Raw genomic sequence first — 18,405 nt, 5'->3', positions numbered from 1 at the left:
CGCCCACCCGATATCGATCTTCTTTTTATATACATATACATATGTACTACATTTGTATGCACATAGATGTGTAAATTGAAGTCCTGGCGAGATGAGCAAGAGCAGCGTGGATGGCTGTGGTCTTTCGTTCCCTTCGCGCCGAGAAAAAGTAAGTCTTAATAAAGTCGGGATGAGATAAATTGGTACATTAGCATCTCGGCTGTGATTCATGGTGACGTTTTCTAGACAGGGCAGAGAGGGTGGAATAGGGCGATCGGGCTCTGATGTATCGTCATTAACATCGGTTTCATATTAGAACAAATACGTCTCTGTTTTTAAGCTCTAAAAGGCGCGTCTCGGTGTAATAGGACGTAATGCACCCCATGATAAAATCTTTTAAACTTTATTCCCGTTCACACGCGATCAAATGATATAACCATTAATGAAATATATTCGCGCATTACGAATGTCATGTTTAAAATAATGGAAATCCGATTCTTACTGATTCTAATTGACGTACATGCCTTACGAAAGAAATTTTATTCTGTTAGAAAAAACAGACAAGAATTCCTGTTTCCAAAAATTCTTTTGTTTTCTAATGAAAAAGAAATTCTAAATTTAGTTTTTCTTAAGTAATGTATTTATCAAACAAAGTCATGCGGAGAGAGTTTTGTAAAACGTGCACGTATTTTAATTGTTATAGTCAGATTAGTGATTTTTTTTTTAGTTAAAAAGTTAATACGATAAATACAAAATCTCGGCATGTTGTATAAAATTGAGAAAAATATCTTATTAAAAAATGAAAATATTACATGTACAAATGTAGAATATTGATTTAGCATTTGAATAATTATTCCTGTTTGAATAATTATTTCAAATAGATACTGACATTTGCATAAAATTAAATTTTCGCAAAAATCAATTGCGAAACTTATAAAGTATGTATTAAGGAATGTAAAAAAAACATAAAAAACGTTAAAGATAAAAATTATTATTTTTGATTATTTTACTCTTCATAATATTCTATTCTAAATTTGAAGTCAGGTTATAATCATCAGAAGACTTCTAGATACTCTTATTTCTATGTTCTCGTGATAAAAATGAAGATACTGATCTTAAAAGTTAATGCAGTCTTGTTAAACATCATAATCGAGATCTGTAATGAACGTGCGGATAAATAACTGCGAGTGCGTGTTTTACGGAATGGAAGGTAAATCATCCCCCGTCGCTTAATGGAGCTCGGTCACAGGCTGATGCGAAACAAAGACCGCGACAGGGGGGGGGGGGGAAACGAGTGCAACCCCCGCTCGTTCACGGCCGCCGTAATTCACAGTTTGGTGGCGCGTTTATTAACGGCGGCGCGACGTCACTCCGGGCTACGCCTTTTTAATGATTTATCGTGCACGCGCCGAGACATGCGTAGCCCTTTTGCGGGCCAAAGTTCGACGTCTTCCTCGGAGCCCCGCGGGGCCTTTTCCCTCCTTCACCTTCCGCCAGCTGCCGATCGGTGAGAAGTGCAGATGGAGGCGCAGATGTTACGTTTCAACCCTGTCACCGTTCGTAACTGCATAGTTCCTCTTCTTGTTGTCGAGAAACATCTTCCTCCTCTTGACGTTAGGCGAATCATAAACTCGGATATGACCGACAGCTTTTCCATTCAGTTTTAGGATAGTTTAAAACTATTTGCACGACGTCTAAGATGCGAAAACGACAATGGGAAACTAGATACAGAAAGAACAGTTTTGCTAAAATATTTAACACTTTAGCTAAATATAATTATAATATAATAATAAAATAATTTTATTGAACCATCAAAATAATTATTTGAGATGTTTAAATTGATTGGATTTGCTGGAATGTCAAAAGATTTTACAACATCGCTCATCGTGCTTAAAATTTTTATAAAATTACTTTCAGGTCTAGTTAAATTTTTAAATACTTCAGTAAAATAGATTTTGAAAGAACAATCTTCCCATGTATAAGCTAAAACGGATAAATAGCAAACAGTTATAATAATACGTTACAATCGTGTCTGAATGATCGACTGTTATATAAAAAAATATCAATCTAAGATTGAGTAATCGAGGACTAATCAATGGAGACAAGCAAGTGTTGTTTTCTTTTGACATGACTTCATCGTGATGCACGATACTAATCGCTTCTGTCAATGCGCTCGGCAGACTGATCGCGGCAGTTTTTAGCGAGATTGAAATGAGCCTTGCGTGGATATATCGAGCCGAGTAATAAAGGATACTACTCATTATCGGCGGAGTGTAATCGATGGTTTTATGACTCAAGTTCTGCCACGATGTGTACGTCTGGCAAGATAAAAAGACGCCGGATAAACCGAATACTGGACAGACGATGAAGCGCGGTGAAAAACGTTTAATTGGACTAGATTGTGGACGGCCGAGATGGTTGGAGCGTAGATGACCGGTTCGCGCAGGCACGTAAAGTATTGACGGTGAACTTCGGAAAATTCTGCCTCACGTTGAGAGCACCAAGCCATACGCTAAATTGCTCCCCCGATGTATTACCAGGAAGAGCGTACGGAATTTAGAGTACGCGTATCCTCTTATCGCCGAGGTTACGCCGCGGCGGAAAGAAGGTCGCTATATACTCGACATCGGGGCTTTAATCGCATAACTGTATCCCACCGCCCGTTCTAACCCTTCATTAGGCGCGCATCTACTTTACGTGATTTTTATTTTAGCGGCCGTCCATACCGCTCTCTCGCACCCGGCGCGAATATCGTACGTACGTAAAATGCGGCTTAAATTAATCCGCGTGTAATGGTCTCACAAGGTTACTTTCCTCGATCGTTCCCGATGCTAATGGCGCGTGCGCTTCATCGTGTTAGAGTAGTACATGAGATGGATACGATGATTCCTGATATAAAAGGGAGATGAGAAGAATATTAATATTTTGCAATTATAAAAATGTACACTTGATATAATCTGATAAATTTTTTAACGAGGGAAATTATTTTTTAGACATCAAACGACATCATCCCTTTATTTGAGATATGAAGTGATTGAAATTTAAATATGTCACAGAAAAGATGGTTTTGCTAAAATACCTAAAAATTCAGCTAGATATTGATTTGAAAATAAATTTGTTATTCAGAATAATACATATGAATCTCAAACGTGTTGAACAATGCTGCAAAACCAATTTCAATGTACTACATAATTATTTGATGATCCAAAATTATTTTCAAATCTGTGTCTAATTAAATTTTTAGATATATTAGCAAAACTGTCTTTCCCGTATGCGACTCAAAAAGATGTGCATTATAAATCTAATTTCACATTTAAAGCAAACTCTGTTCCTCTTTCTCTCTCTTGAAATGGACCAATGGACTCCGATTCCGGATAGCTCATGTATGCGATACGCATCTCGCGAGCACGAGCGGCCCAGGAAGCCATCTTGTTAAACTCGAGGGATTTCCGGGCAAGGACGAAAGGATCATTAGCGGCGGGACGGATTCATCGCTCATATGCGAGTTCCCGTGCGATGAAAACTGCATGAAGAAAAGACAGACACGTCCTGTCCTGTCGATATAAATAAAGTATCGAAGGGATGGACACACTTTGGCTCGTCCGAACACAACGACGAGCGAAATGAAAAATGCCGAGACGGCCGATCAATGTAAATATATTCATGACGTGGGGTGGCCGAGCGGCCACAGGGATGCCGGAATATATACACATACGCGTGTACGACGGGGTTTTATAGGATGGGGTTCGTCGAGAACTCGATGGCACTTGGACGGCACATAATTCACTCTTTGGCAGCTCATTACAATTTAAAAAGGCCTTTGTCAGTGTACTATTCGTGATTTCGTTCACGGTCTCGTGGCGTTCGCGCATCGCCGCACCTTCAGTGGCAGTTAACGATGCTCTACTTAGTTCTTCCTTCGTCATGTGTTGAGTCTTCAATATGAAATTAGAAACGTAAATTAAATACGCAATGTTAAGAAGCAAATTAAATAAAACCAAATTAAATAAAATCAAGTTAGATATTTTGTTAAATATTTGAGTTAAACTAAATAATTTTGTTAAATATTTAACATATAAAACATTTGTAATTTCTATATATACGCTTCGTAAGATTAAGTGTTTGTAATTTCTATGCTTATATATGTTTGAAAATTTTTTTTAACAATTATCTATTAGAAAAAAAATAACCACGCTGTTATGATAGTTATCTTTCTGTACGTGTCGCATCGTGTCGCAAAACGTAATCTAATTAATTGTATTCATTATCTCGACAATAATTTTGCCGTTATGCACGACTTATACCACCAGGAACGTATATATCACAGATTATTATCCTAATCACTGACGGATCAATAATGACGAGTTCGTTTTCTCCCATCCGCGAAACCGGTTTGAAACAAAGAATGACGATAGGCCAGGAGATTTCTAATTTAACTCGTTCAAACGTCCACATTGAAAGAGAAATAACTACGTACGCGTTTTCGAAACTGATTCCGACCATTACAATCATCTTCTTTACATTCGATAATTTTGAATTGACATATAAGAATGTATACTGATTTATAATGCAAAAGCATATAGAATTATTGGTATAACGAAGAAACTGATATTTTTCCTAATGATACAGTAAAAATGTAAATATATGAATAATAATTATGTGAACAATGAATTTGTTTTCGATATTTGTTATGATATTTAATATTGAAGTAAGTTTATGAAAATTTCTGTTTTAAAATGCCAACAGTTCCACATTGATATATGATATTTTCAAAACACACGAATATATATGAAACAACAATAGTAACAAATCCGTTACTCTTTTCTCGATATTCATTTCTCTCCAATGCTACATAAAAATAACAGGTCTCTACTAGTCTTTAATGGCTAATTGGTTGCGCGCAAAAAACTAAAAAGCGGGCGCTGCAAAAATTTATGCAAAACTCCGCTAATCGGTGAGCGGCCAACAAGTGTTTGAGTGCCCGATTATCCTGTTGATTACGCACCTCGCTCGCGTTTTATACTTTAACACGTTTGTTAATCACTCTAATCCGCCTTCGACGAGCATTCGCGAACCCGGCAATCCGCGAGAATAATTAATTACGTACGCCGCTAACATGTGTGCCTTTTTGCGCAACGAAATACGCGCGAGATTGCGACACCTTTTGTCCCAACGTAACACGGAGAGTCGAAACCGGATAGAACAGGGTGGTAAAAAAAAAAAAAAGAGAGCGTGTGTGCAACTGCATTCCCGCGGGATAGGGTGGAGAAGGAGAAGCCCGAAATTGATATGTATTCCATACCGTGCCGCGTCCAATCTATCGTGGGTCAAGCAGGCGGAATTTTAAGCGCGATTTGACGTATGCGCGTGTACGTGCGTAACGCGTGCGCGGCTACTGAGTGTCGAAATAGCCTCAGACGATGAAACTGTGCGAAACAAACAGTAGCCGACCGGCCCTCGGATCACCTCCTCGCATTCAGAAACTTATGAGGGCATAAAATATCCCGATATTATCTTATATCGTCGAATACACGCGTGTTCGAAGATACGTGTGCGTGCGCGCGCGCTTCTTTCTATTGTGCAAAGGGGTGGCGCGCGGCCGCGATGCCCAACGAGGGTTGGGCGGCGGTCATCGTTGGAAAATTGAATTTCGTCCCTGAGGGCCCGTCGGATGAAGTATGCTGACAGTTGGAAAATTTGCGTTTAACCGCGCGCACGCGACACCAAGCGCCGGAATATATCCCCGGGAAAATCTTCCCGCCATCGTTCTCTCTTTTTTTTTTCATCACTTTTATTCCCTCTTTATTTTTTTTTTCACAAGTGCGCTCGAAACGTGCGAGTTTCGATATTGCGATTATTTAAAAATACGCTTGGACTTACCGTGAGGCACCCATCCATGATGACAGTTCTCGCAGTAGCGCAGATGACGTTTCCCGGGTGTGAAAGATTCGCAAGAGCAGCCGTTCACCGTGCAGCGGATGGACTGCAATCAGAAACAAGTGCGTCACTGTAGAAAGACTATTAAATTAAGTACAGAGAAAGTATCGTATAACATTTAGAAAGAATCGTCAGCGGTGCCTATTCAACAGGAAGGTTTCGTCTATCTGTATCCCATGTACCTCAGTTCAGTACAGATTAAGGGACGATTGCCGTAGGCAATGGAAAATGGACGGCAGGGGTTCTTGGTATTTTGAGTGACCGTTTGGCGTAACGCCACCCCAGAGGAAGCTCGTAAGAGACAGGCTCGTCGGATTTTAAGGAACCGTGAATATTTTCTGCCCTTTGGCTCGGAATTAATCCCCTGGGATCGACCATCCAATACCGCCTTCTACATCCTCGAAGAGGAGGAAAGGAACCGATCTCGCGTATCGGTATTACTTTATATATACGAGAACGCGGTAGAAAACTTTATTCGCTGCACTGTTGCAAGTTACCTGTAGGTATGTATCCACATCGAGATATCGACGTATCTCGTCGCCGCCGTGCTGCATCGAGACAAAAAGGCGGCATCCCTTCCCTTTCAACACCCATGTCTATTATAGATCTGAAAGTTCACCCACGAAAGTTCAACACGAATATGCATTAGGAAGTTCGATTTGCAATTATCGCGCTAATGCACTTGGGGGACCGTCTGAGATTTTACGTAACATCGTATTGTTTTTAGAAATTGTGAAATTGGTTTCATTTAATCTTTTAATAATACATTAGCAATGAGTTTAAGTTTGCTTCATCGGAAAGAACGGTTCTACTGAACTATCTAAAAATTTAGCTATACTAACATAAGAAATATATTAAATTTTAATAAATATATTTATTTATCGTAAGTATAATAAATAAATTAAATTCATACTCTCTATTCAAATAAATATTTATTAAAACTTACAATTAGTACATTTTTCCTCACTGTATAAATACACCTAGATCGGAAAATAATTGTGTTTGGATTATTAAAATAATTATGCGTTGAAACTGCTAGAATATTAAAAGTCTGCAGCATTGTCGTCAATACTTAAATATTCTATACATAATTGTTTTAATGATCCGATAATATTAGTTTCTATGTTTACCAAATTTTTTAGATATGTCAGCTAAATCATTCTTTGTGTACGGCACTTATATCCTTAATATTCTTCAACATTATTTTTTTTTTAAATAACAGAAGAATTTATAATCATTTCTTGTTTCTCTCTCGAATTATTTTTTTCTTTAATTTCTTTTCGCTACAATCAATTCAACTTGAGAGAAAGTTTACCTTCTTTTTCTAATAAACACATATAAATACACGTAAATATACACTTTCCTGACTTTATCTTCGATCACGATCATCACGCATCTTCCATATCAGCGAAAACGCAATTTACCGAGAGACGCAACCCCTGGCGACGTTCGCAGGAGTAATAATTTGGAATCAGGGGCAGTTCTCGCTGCCTTCGTCCCTCGTAAAACGGCAGCGCGTTTATATAAAGAGGCGAAAAAAGAGCCGCGAGAAAACGCTGGGAGGGGTAAAAAATTGTTTCACGGTGGTGTTAGACGCCGACGCTACCCGTTGTGTTGTCGTCATAACGCCGTTACGACGTTACACAGCGGCGTTAATATAAAGACAAATGAAGCGACGCCACGGTGCACGCTGTGCCGCCTCCTGCTTTGCTCGGCTATGTGTCTTTATATAGACAGTATCCCGTGCCACCGTGAAAAACGCATCCGCCGGGAATCTTCTGTCGCGCGAAGAAGCGATGCGCTAAGACGACGTGTGCGACAAAAATTCGCAAGCGGTAAAATTTTATTAGCCACACCGCGGGTTATTTATTCGGAATGGCGACAGATTATACGGCGATATTAGCGGAGCTGTTCCGGGTAAGAGGGAGCATTACATCAGAATAAAAATATAACGTCTTGCTTATCGCAAGCAACTTTCTTCTTTCCAGGTAGATTTCATTAATAGTCATTATGATACTTTTATCCAATTTATTTATGTAATTTTCAATTTTTTTTAATTTTTATGGCTCTTTTAATTTTTCCTTTCTATTTTATGTAAAACAAATTTATGATAATTGACTAAAATAAAACATATCTCTTTTATTATTTACTTATGTATGTGCATATTTTTATTTACTTTATATATGTGCATATTTTTTATATACACGTGATTTTTCTTAATTTGTTTCTCAATATATTGAATTCCGGAAAAATATGTGATTAAAGCTTTGTAAATGTTAATTTAATAAGGAACAATTCACTGATATATTTAAAGATAAAATTCAATTGTGAACAACAAAATATATTTGCACTGCTTTGCACACAATCTATACAGCGTTTATATATTACATTATCGTAATACTGTACGCGTAATACTTCCTGGATCTTTCACTTCCGTCTGGCATTGTCATTCTATTTGTCTTCCAAACGTGATAATACATTAGCCTCGCGATAACGAATGCTGTTTCTCGAGTTACATGCACAGAAGGTGTGTCATTTATTCGTTCCAGTTCTTTTTCAGGATATTCCAAGCCGACTTCTCTTATATATCTGAATCAAAGTCTAGTTCACGTATCATCAAGTCCGATCAATATGCTTATGTGCATATATTTATTCGAATTCGAAGTAATGAAGTTGAATAACCTGAATAACCAGGAAAGAAATGATTTTGATTACACAGAAAGAATGATTTTGCTGAAATATCTAAAAATTTAGCTAGATACAAAGAAAATAGTTTCGTTGGACAAAATAATTATGTAAGACGCTCAAATTGCCAGAGTGTCAAAATTTTTTACACCTTTATTTATTCTCAAGTTTCCTACGTAATTATTTTAATTGTTCAATAAAATTATTTTTAAATCTATATCTATCTAAATTTTTACTAGCAAAATCATTCTTTCCATGTAGACATAGAATAAGGCGATATTTAAACCCCAACTCTGTTTTTAAATTATTCACCGTTCAAGTTCGTTATACACGCTATAATTTCAAGTTTTTTCAGTATACTTCAACTTAATACAAAGTTAAATGAATAAAACGTTTACCTGCCCATACATCCAAAAGCATGTATGACTCTAACAAATCACAATCCCGTAAAACTTATACCATGAATAATTTATAAAATAATATCATATTCATAAAAAAGAAGTCATTTAATATTAAAGAAGAAAAATGTAAAATTGTTATGTCTGTGCCGACATAATTATGTATAAAGGTTCTGTGATCTCATAACTAATATAAAATAACTTTTTTTCAAGTTGCTTTTCATAATTCATTACGTCACTATTCCACGGCTGGTATAACGCGGATCTGCCGTGATGTACAACTGCGAATGGATTCGCCAGGTTCTGGCTCGAGTGTCTCTATCATCTCAGTCGTTCCCCTTTTACTTTTGCGTACTGTCTTCTGGTATCGCGCCGTACAGAAGGCAATAATATTTTTACGAACCTCGAAACATTTATTACCGCCTGTAAGCCGTCACGCGGTTTTTCTTGCTCTCTCTTTTCTTGATATTTGCTGCTTAAGGATGCACCAGTTCCCGCAAACGTGTACGTGTATATGTATAAGTATCACATATATGAACTTCTTCTTAGATAACGTCTTTCGATTAGGGTGATAACATCTCTGGAAACGTCTACTCAAAGGTTTCTTCCATTTCCCGATTAATAACCCGGAAGCAACCCGAATGACAACTTTATTCCGTCATTAGTATTTGTTACAATTATTATCGATGTCTTTTTATTTGAAATTATAAGTGAACAATATGCTCCATCTATCAATACCTTTAAGATTCTAGTTTAAGAAAGGAGATTGGAAATACATGGAAAGATAAATTTTTTTATTGAAGTATCAAAAAATTTAGCTAGATACAGATCTGAAAATAATTTTGTTATCAAAATAATTATGTAAGACGTTTAAGTTGATTGTTAGAACGTCAAAGTTTTTTGCAGCATTGCTTACTTTCTAAATCTGAATCAGTGGATAGTTATTAATTATCCAGTAATATACTTGGCACTAATAATCAGTGAAGTTCAATTAAAAAAGGAAGAATGTTTGAGCATTATATAACTAAAATACTGATATTTGCACGTTAATATCAATCTTCCAATTTCATTGAATTTAAGCAATAAAACAAGATTAGTTAGATCACATAAATAAGCTTAGCTAGGTTAGGGATCTCACATTTAACTTACTGATTACTAGTGGCACTGAGATCATTACAGTGATTAGCCACTGATTCAGATTTAGAAAGGATCATGCTTGTGATTCCTATCTATGTAATCATTTTGATAATCCAACAAAATTATTTTCAAATCTGCATCTAGCTAAATTTTTAAATACTTCAGCAAAATCGTTCTTTTCGTGTATGTATTGATTATCAAAAATATTTTTTTTAAACTAATATTTGTATTTAAACTTATATTTGTAGAAAATCAAGAAAAAACATATGAATATTGTATATCGGAAGAATAAAAAAAAAGAAATATCATAATATAATATTGGATATATTAAAATCGTATCAGATGTATAATCTCTGCAAAAATTGATTAAAATTAAAAATTTATACTTTTTGTATAAAACTTATTGTTATATAGTATATACATTAGATCAATATTTACATTTAATAATACAATCTTACTGTTTAAATAAAAATGTTATCATTTTACCTTAATTATTTTTTAAAAGCATGTTTACTTCTTATTAAAACGATTTTTTATCTCCAGGTTCCAAATTGTCACTAAACTTTCATTATTTTCAAATACAACACATTAAAAAACTAATTTTTTTATCATTTTCAATTTTGTTAAAAAATACGTATAATGCAAAAACTTTCTGCAGAATATATAAACAACAAAATAAAGATTATTACAATACATTATAATAACTTTCTCACGAATATTTTTTTCTTTTAAAAATGTCGGCTATCGATACTAAATGAATGTTTATCACATATCAGAGAATTTGTGTGTGTACATACTTTTGAGATCCGTGCTATGTGCCCTCGCACAACAAAAGTTGCGCGCAAAAAGTGATTACGAAGCGCGCACGTACCATGCCAGATCGTAATTAACGGGGCGCAAGGTGCGCGGTATTCAGGACGCGCTCCATCCTTTGGATGTGCGCGTGGCGTTGCGTTGCATTGCGCTTTCCGTTGTATTACGGCGCTTAAAAAGCCTCGCGGCGCGCGTGCCGAAATTAGCGTTCACGGCAGCTGGCTTTTTTGTCGAGAGAGAGAGTAAGAGAGAGATAGAGTAGCTTAACTGCACGCTCTCGAGAGCCATCCACCGAACGATCAATCGATCGAGCCTGTCATACGGATCGATTTGTATCCTCGCGGCCAAAAATTCTCGATCGGTCAAAGTTTCCGGAACGCCGGTTCCGGAATTTCGCGAAAGAACGCAATAAAGTTTTAACCGATGTGCTATAATAAACAGACGATGATGATGTGTACAGTTCATTATTTCTATGTATACAGATGTTTTTCGATTGATGCTTTCTCTTCTTCCTATTGTGCTGCTATAATACATATATTTATCTTTCAATAAATATAATCTCTTTTCATTAATTGTAATTTCCCTGAAAGAAGATAAAAACATTTAATAAAATATATAAAAGTAATGATAAAAAGCTGCGACAGAAAATATCGCATAATTTTAGAAAAATAAGTTTATTACTTGTCTCACCCATGGATGTGAAAATGATTGCTAAACAGGGGGAGGAGGATAACCAATGAAATTATAAACTATGAAATTTTTTTTAATAGTTTAATTAATCTGTAACCTTAACAACTGCAAATATTGAAATTCCTCATTAATTCCTGTTTATAAATTCGTTCAATTTGCCCAGATTATCACTCATTGATGTCTTTCGCTAAATTCGCAATTGGAATACAGTCAAGTTGTTCAGTCGCATTTGCATCATGCATGCCCGTAACTATGTTTTTAATCTTCTCAGCGAAGAGAAAGAATATTCCACCGTGTACGATGAGGATAAAACTATCCGTACTAGCCGAATTAATGTTGTAGACTCTAAGGAAATAGGAAGGAATAAAGTTCCTTATACTTTTGTATTGGTGAAGACAATTACATTTTAACATTTAAAATTGCGCAGCCATGTATAATACTTTCCCCATGAGTTCTAAAAAATTAACAGTTGATTTTAAATTCAATTTTTGGATTTTTTAACTGTGAATTCTCGCACCAAACCTTTTTTCGAGGCTGTGATATTCCACAAAGCATGTTCACTCTATATATATATATATATTGTTATTGCATCGCTTGTTCAGATTTTCTTTTCTAATTGCAATGAGACTAATTCATGACAGTTTGATCAACAAATATATAATATTATATTTATTTATAATTAATTAATTTATAAAAAATATTCATCATTTTTATAATTTCTTCTCATTAATTACAAAACTTCGAAAAGGATAAGAATATTCGATAAAATGTTAAAATGTCGCGATAAAAAAGCCTCGACGGAAAATGTCGCATAAATCATTTTATAAGAATTCATTTGAAACGACTTTTCTTGTCCCTATAATTTTGAGAGATGATATGAAAGGAAAGAAATCAACATCATTACATGGTCATCGAGTTGTCATTATAATGATAATCACATTGGGTGTACATTAAGTGATTGAGGAAATAGCCGAAATCAGCTGGAAAGCGCGTGTACGCAACACAATGATGTATGCATAATGTATAACATGACGCTAGCGCGCAATCAATTCGACCGCCCGCATATATGCTCAAGGGACGAACGGAATAATATCGCGACTTATCACGGTACAATAATTAATTGCGCGATACGGATTACATGAGTTACGCAAAATTTCCATTCAATAACGTCCGCTATCGTGATAATTATTATCAACGTCAAGCCAACGACACAATTTCACAGTGCGCCATTGTGTTCCGCGCGCGTCGTCTCCGAGAAACTAATATCGCCTAATAACAAATCAGATCTCTTGACATTCCACTAATTATCATTACTCGAAAACAGTGTACAGACGTGCGTCATTTGCGAATGATAATGGTTATTATTCGGAGTAATAATCAAGTGAGCAAAAGAAAGAGATGATGAACGAGAAAGGGGACGCTGAATATCGTTGTCAAACATCCTCTTATTTAATCGACTAGTAATTCTTACTTCATTTTCCTTATTGACAATTTTCTACTTTACTATTTATCGCAGTTTCATTTATAATACATATAAATGCATAAAGAGAATAATTCTATATTTGACATGTTTAGATTGAAAAAATATTCAACAAGAGAATTCAAAGAAACAATTAAAACGATAGTTTCTTTTTTTTTTTTAATAACATCACATGCAACATTTCTCGTTATGAAAAGAATTAAGATCGATTGTAAACCCTTGTAATCCCGAAATAAATCCGAGATTTCATTATGACGAGTTCATCAACGGTTCCGCGTAGAGCGGAAGATTAACGCGGATAACACCAGTGCTTGTTGCTCGACCGCAAATTTCGGCCGATATACGCCTGTCGATTACAGGAAGCGCAGGCGTAACGCGAAAGTGCCGAAAACTCGACGGCTCTCGGCGACGATGATGCCGATGATGCTGATCTGATACTGCAGCCGTTGCGCGCCGCGCAAATCCGACGGCGCCCAGCCGTCGATTTCGCACACGCTCGTGTTTAATGAACAGGGCTAATCTGGACCGATTTGAAACGCAACGTTAACAGCATATACACACACCGACTCGTTCATCGTGGCAAATTAATTTGGCCGGCTCGAATTAAACCTCAAGTATAAAGCCTGGCATATGCGCGCGCGTCGCCCGTGGACTGCGCGAGCTCATTAATGAGTTCGAGGATTTAGGCTCTCCCATGCGTTGTACTGATCGGATATTCCACCCCCTTTCGTGAGTAACGAGTGCATGGAGGAGCATTATCCTACGAGTGAACTTTGCATCCTCTTGCTTGGCAAAAAATTGAAAAAAATGTATATCGAATCTAAGTTCGAGAGAACAGACTTCGAATGTTGCTATATGGAAAGTAATAGTTTTGTTGAAGTATATCTAAAAATTTAAGTATAGATTCGAAAATAATTTTGTTGGACCTTCAAAATAATTATATAAAACGCTCAAGTTCGCTAGTTGCTAGAATGTTAAAACTTTTGGCAAACTTTAGCATTGCTTGAATTTTTCGATATAATTATTTTGATGGTCTATATATAATAATAATAAAATTATTTTCAAATCGGTGTATGTAACTAAATTTTTGCTGGATATTCGAGTAAAATCGTTCTTTCAATTTGGTATAAAATAACGTAACCTGATATATTTCTCTAATATATTTATAATTGACACCTATCGCAAATTGAAATATCAATTAATAAATGGCTATTATTATCGTCGATAGTAATTTTTGAAAAAAGGCATGATGAGAATATAGATAGCGGATTTAGAAAATGACATGAATTTTTTGTTGAGGAATAAAGGAAATGAATCACGGCTTACACACAGTCGTTCGACGCAAATAGCGCGTGTACACGAGTTAGAAAGACGTTCGTCCAATAATAAAAAGAAAGAAAGAATTGCCGCAGCGAGGCGGTTTTTCGTCCGGCTTCGAGCATACATCTTTCATCCTGAATATAGCATACATACACACCGGCGGAATAACGAAATGCTAATAGCCAACCGTTAACGCGCCCCGCGTTTAGCATATTGTCGCGACCACAATGGCAATTTGCGTGATATATCTGCCCGTTTTCGCCGGGACGCGTTCAAATGTAGCGGAATTAACTGGTCGAATATTCGAGTGCCAACAAGAGAGAAAGCGAACAACGTGGAAAGAAAGAGAGAGAGATATGCATGTGTCATCGCATCTATACGAATACAAAACTTTGTCACATACATGCATTGTTCTTCTGATAGCTAAAATTTACGAGAAACAATTATACTAAAAAATCGCAAAAAAGTATTTACAATAGTATTTATATTACCTATATAATGGAATTAATTAATTCGAAATATATTTAAATATATATAACATTTTTAAGATGTTTATAAAGAATTTTTTAATATATTTGTTTATATATTTTTTTGTTATAGTTGTGATTATATATTATGTATTTTTCTTAAATTCGCTTAATATTATAATATCTCGCTACAGCTTACAACGTTATTCATCAGTCCTGCATGAACGATAAATATCGTGCCGGCGACAAAATATCGCGAAATAAGGAAGGCCCTTCTCGAGTTGACGGACGACACCCTCAGGACCACTAAGTCACGGGCTATGCTAACTTTGTGCCCGGCCGTCTCTCTGCAAGATCACCCTCCACTATTTTTCCGACCGATGAAATAATGTCACCCCGATTGTCGGCCCTGATACATGTAGCGTAAAACGCGGCGATACATAGCATATATGATAATATGTAAAATTTTTCACCCTAATGTGCAACATATCGATTATTTTCTATATACTCCCCAAATTCATGAAACAAAGATTTCGATTATTTATTAAAGTTTATCGATATGATGATCGATTACAGCGTTTTTATCATTAATATCTATATAGAAAAAACGGTTTTGCTGAAATATCTAAAAATAGCTAGATATAAACCTAAAAATAATTCTGTTGGATTATCAAAATAATTTTGTAAAGAAATCAAACTGATTCCTAGAATCTCAAAATTATTTGCAGCATTGCTCAACATGCTTGAATTTTCTAGATACTTATTTTAATTCAACAAAATTATTTTCAGATCTGTACCTAGCTAAACTTTTAGATACATAGACAAAATTATTCTTTCCTTTGTAATAGACACAATTTATGTGACAACTTATCTATAAAACGATACACTTAAATAATACTTGCTATTAGTTAATTGCTAATTAATAACTCGTAATCGGAAAATTGTATGTCCCTCTTGCAAATTAAGATATCGTAAAATTATATAATGGAGAGATATATAGTTTGTCTATTATACTAACGAATACCTAAACGCTGATTTGACACTAATGACTACGTGGAAGAGAGAGAGGTGTCTCAATCCTTTGTTGTTACATGATAGGTCGGAAAATTTCACAACACAAAAGAAACACCCGTACGTCTCAATTATTTCGGAAAATTATTGCGGAAAAGCCACAAAGCTGGGGAATGACCCGGGTTCTTTTCATCAGTGAGTAGAAAATTGCTTGTCTCCTTTTTCCCCAGGTTCTTTTCCTTTTTCGTTTACTCCTCTGATCGCTGCGCGCGTGGACAGGTAGGCAAGCCGGGCGCGGGGAAGTGTTTTCTAAATCTCGTTATTACATCTCGTGGGCAAATGCGAAAAATAACCGAGGGTTGGGATACGCTGCACGCCAAGCCGTGTAGCCATCGTGGCGGAAGAGGTAGCGGGAGGACTTAATCCGCCGGTTTAACCATAAAACGGTGATTGCCGTGCGGATATACGCGCATACACACATATCCATATGCATGTGTGAGTATTCGCACTCAGGGGGATTCCGACGAAACGTTACGCGAATGAACGCTGGAAATTTCTTGTTTAACCCTCTTAGACTCGAGCCGGTATTTATCAAACTTTTCGAGAGACATGGAAATTGGAGAGAAAAAAAAAATTATTCATATACAACGACGATCTTCGATCGACCGAGAACCACCCACAAGTTCTACGTGCGGGGGTCACATCTAAAAAAATGACTAGACATTTTAATAGAGCGGCTTTTCATCTATCGTCCATATCCATCGGCAATTTCCGATTGGGTCGTCGTTTCTTCGAAGGTAGAGTATCATCGGTCGTCATTGTCTGGCAGCCGCAGTCTCGCTGCGCCTTGCGGCTTGACTTTTCATCGTGACGGCCACACCTTGCGCCGTCGTACGATCGTCGGCTGTTAAACGAAAATGAACCGTAATGGCGTAATGGCCGGTGGCAGCGGGGCCGTCGTCGCAGTTTCATCGACGATCGACGTAGTAGCGACGCAAAACCCGCGGCTTCCAAGCGATGAGAATATCGGGAAGATAGAGATTCCGCCCGACCGCGAAGAGATTCGTCCGCTCGATTGATGCAAAATATAACGGCGATCGAATGTGATTTGTTGCAGCGAGGCAGTTCTGTACGCAGTCGATGTCTTTTAACTTTGCTACGTGATTTGCAACGATACAAATGATAGTATCAATGTTATATTACTGATCTCTTTACTACGTGAATATATCTGACTGCGCGCAATGAACTCTCGAGATGGTATTCTTTAACTTCTTACGTTAGAGAACTATAACGAAATTAAACCGATGCGATGTAACGATACTGCAGCGTCATCTCATCATTATTACGATATTTTCCTAAGCGTTCCCGCATCATACTGAATGACAGCACTATTATCGATTTTACGTATACGACGTAGACGTCAGTGGCGTTTAAATGTCTTGGAACGTACCGTCCTCGCTCGTCCCCCTATCGAGTCCTCCCCCTTCCTTCCAAGATACTAAAATCGCATGTTGGGCTATCATTACAGAAATGACGTTCGTCAATAACGCTTAAACTTCGGTAGCGGGGTGTATGTACGGGGCGATCCCAGACACGTAATCGCGTAATGGCCGCCATTGAGGCGCGGGAGGGGCACCCTATTGTCTCACCACTAGTCGGTTGACTCGTGGCAGCAGACTCGTAACGACGTGAAACTTTCGATGCCGTGACACACTCCGCGGCCACACTTCTGCAAATGAAATGACACACGCGATTTTGACGGAGCTCACGTACACGGTAGGAAACCGGGCGATTTACATTTCGTCGACGACGAAAGCTCCGACAAAGAGCGTTGAGGTTCGGCCGGCCAGCCAGTCGGCTAGCTGGCTGATGGCCCCCTGGCACGGGATCCTGTTTCCAGATAAATGCACACTTCGCGAGAACGTCGTACGTTTCGATATAATAACCTCGCAGGAAATAGATATCGCGAGACTTTAAGTATTGCTGAGCTATGTAAACTATAAAATACATTATATGTTAAACACGAATTAAAAATTAAAAAATTATTTTGTGTAAAACAAGATTCTCAGTTACATATACTATCTATATATTTATATTACATGGGAATTAAAAATGAAGTACTTAAAAATTTATTGGATACTCGGCAAATAATTTTGTTGGATTATCAAAATAACTATGTAGAATACTTAAGAATGTTTTACATGTATTTTTTCTCATTTTTTAATAAAATAAGAAAAATATGAAAAAAATTACAAATTTTTCTATATTATTGTACTTGAAAATATAAATATAAAAAGTTCGGTTAGACGATTTAGAACCTGGATAAAAAATTATTTCAATAAAAAATATAGACATATTTTTTTAAAATGTATTAAGATAAAAGAAGAAAATGTTCATTCAAATTGTATTGTTAAATACAATTAAATATGCGTATTAATTTATGAAATTATTATATATATATATATATATATATATATATATATATATA

At 36.5% G+C, this 18,405-nt stretch overlaps 1 protein-coding gene across 1 annotated transcript in view; it reads right to left on the bottom strand.

Moving 5' to 3' along the window:
- Window positions 1-5,833: 5,833 nt before the first annotated feature.
- The window catches only part of LOC105619252, a 110,933-nt gene continuing 98,361 nt past the window's right edge, over window positions 5,834-18,405 (bottom strand). The window contains exon 3 of the mRNA XM_012200776.1: window positions 5,834-5,962. Within this exon, the coding sequence (XP_012056166.1) occupies window positions 5,834-5,962 (129 nt within the window). The remainder of the gene's footprint in view (window positions 5,963-18,405) is intronic.

This window comes from Atta cephalotes (genome assembly GCF_000143395.1).
Source record: "Atta cephalotes unplaced genomic scaffold scaffold00020, whole genome shotgun sequence".
NCBI classification, from domain to species: Eukaryota; Metazoa; Arthropoda; class Insecta; order Hymenoptera; family Formicidae; genus Atta; species Atta cephalotes.
The sequence above is the reverse complement of the archived record's forward strand: the minus strand, read 5'-3'. Positions and strand labels throughout refer to the sequence as shown.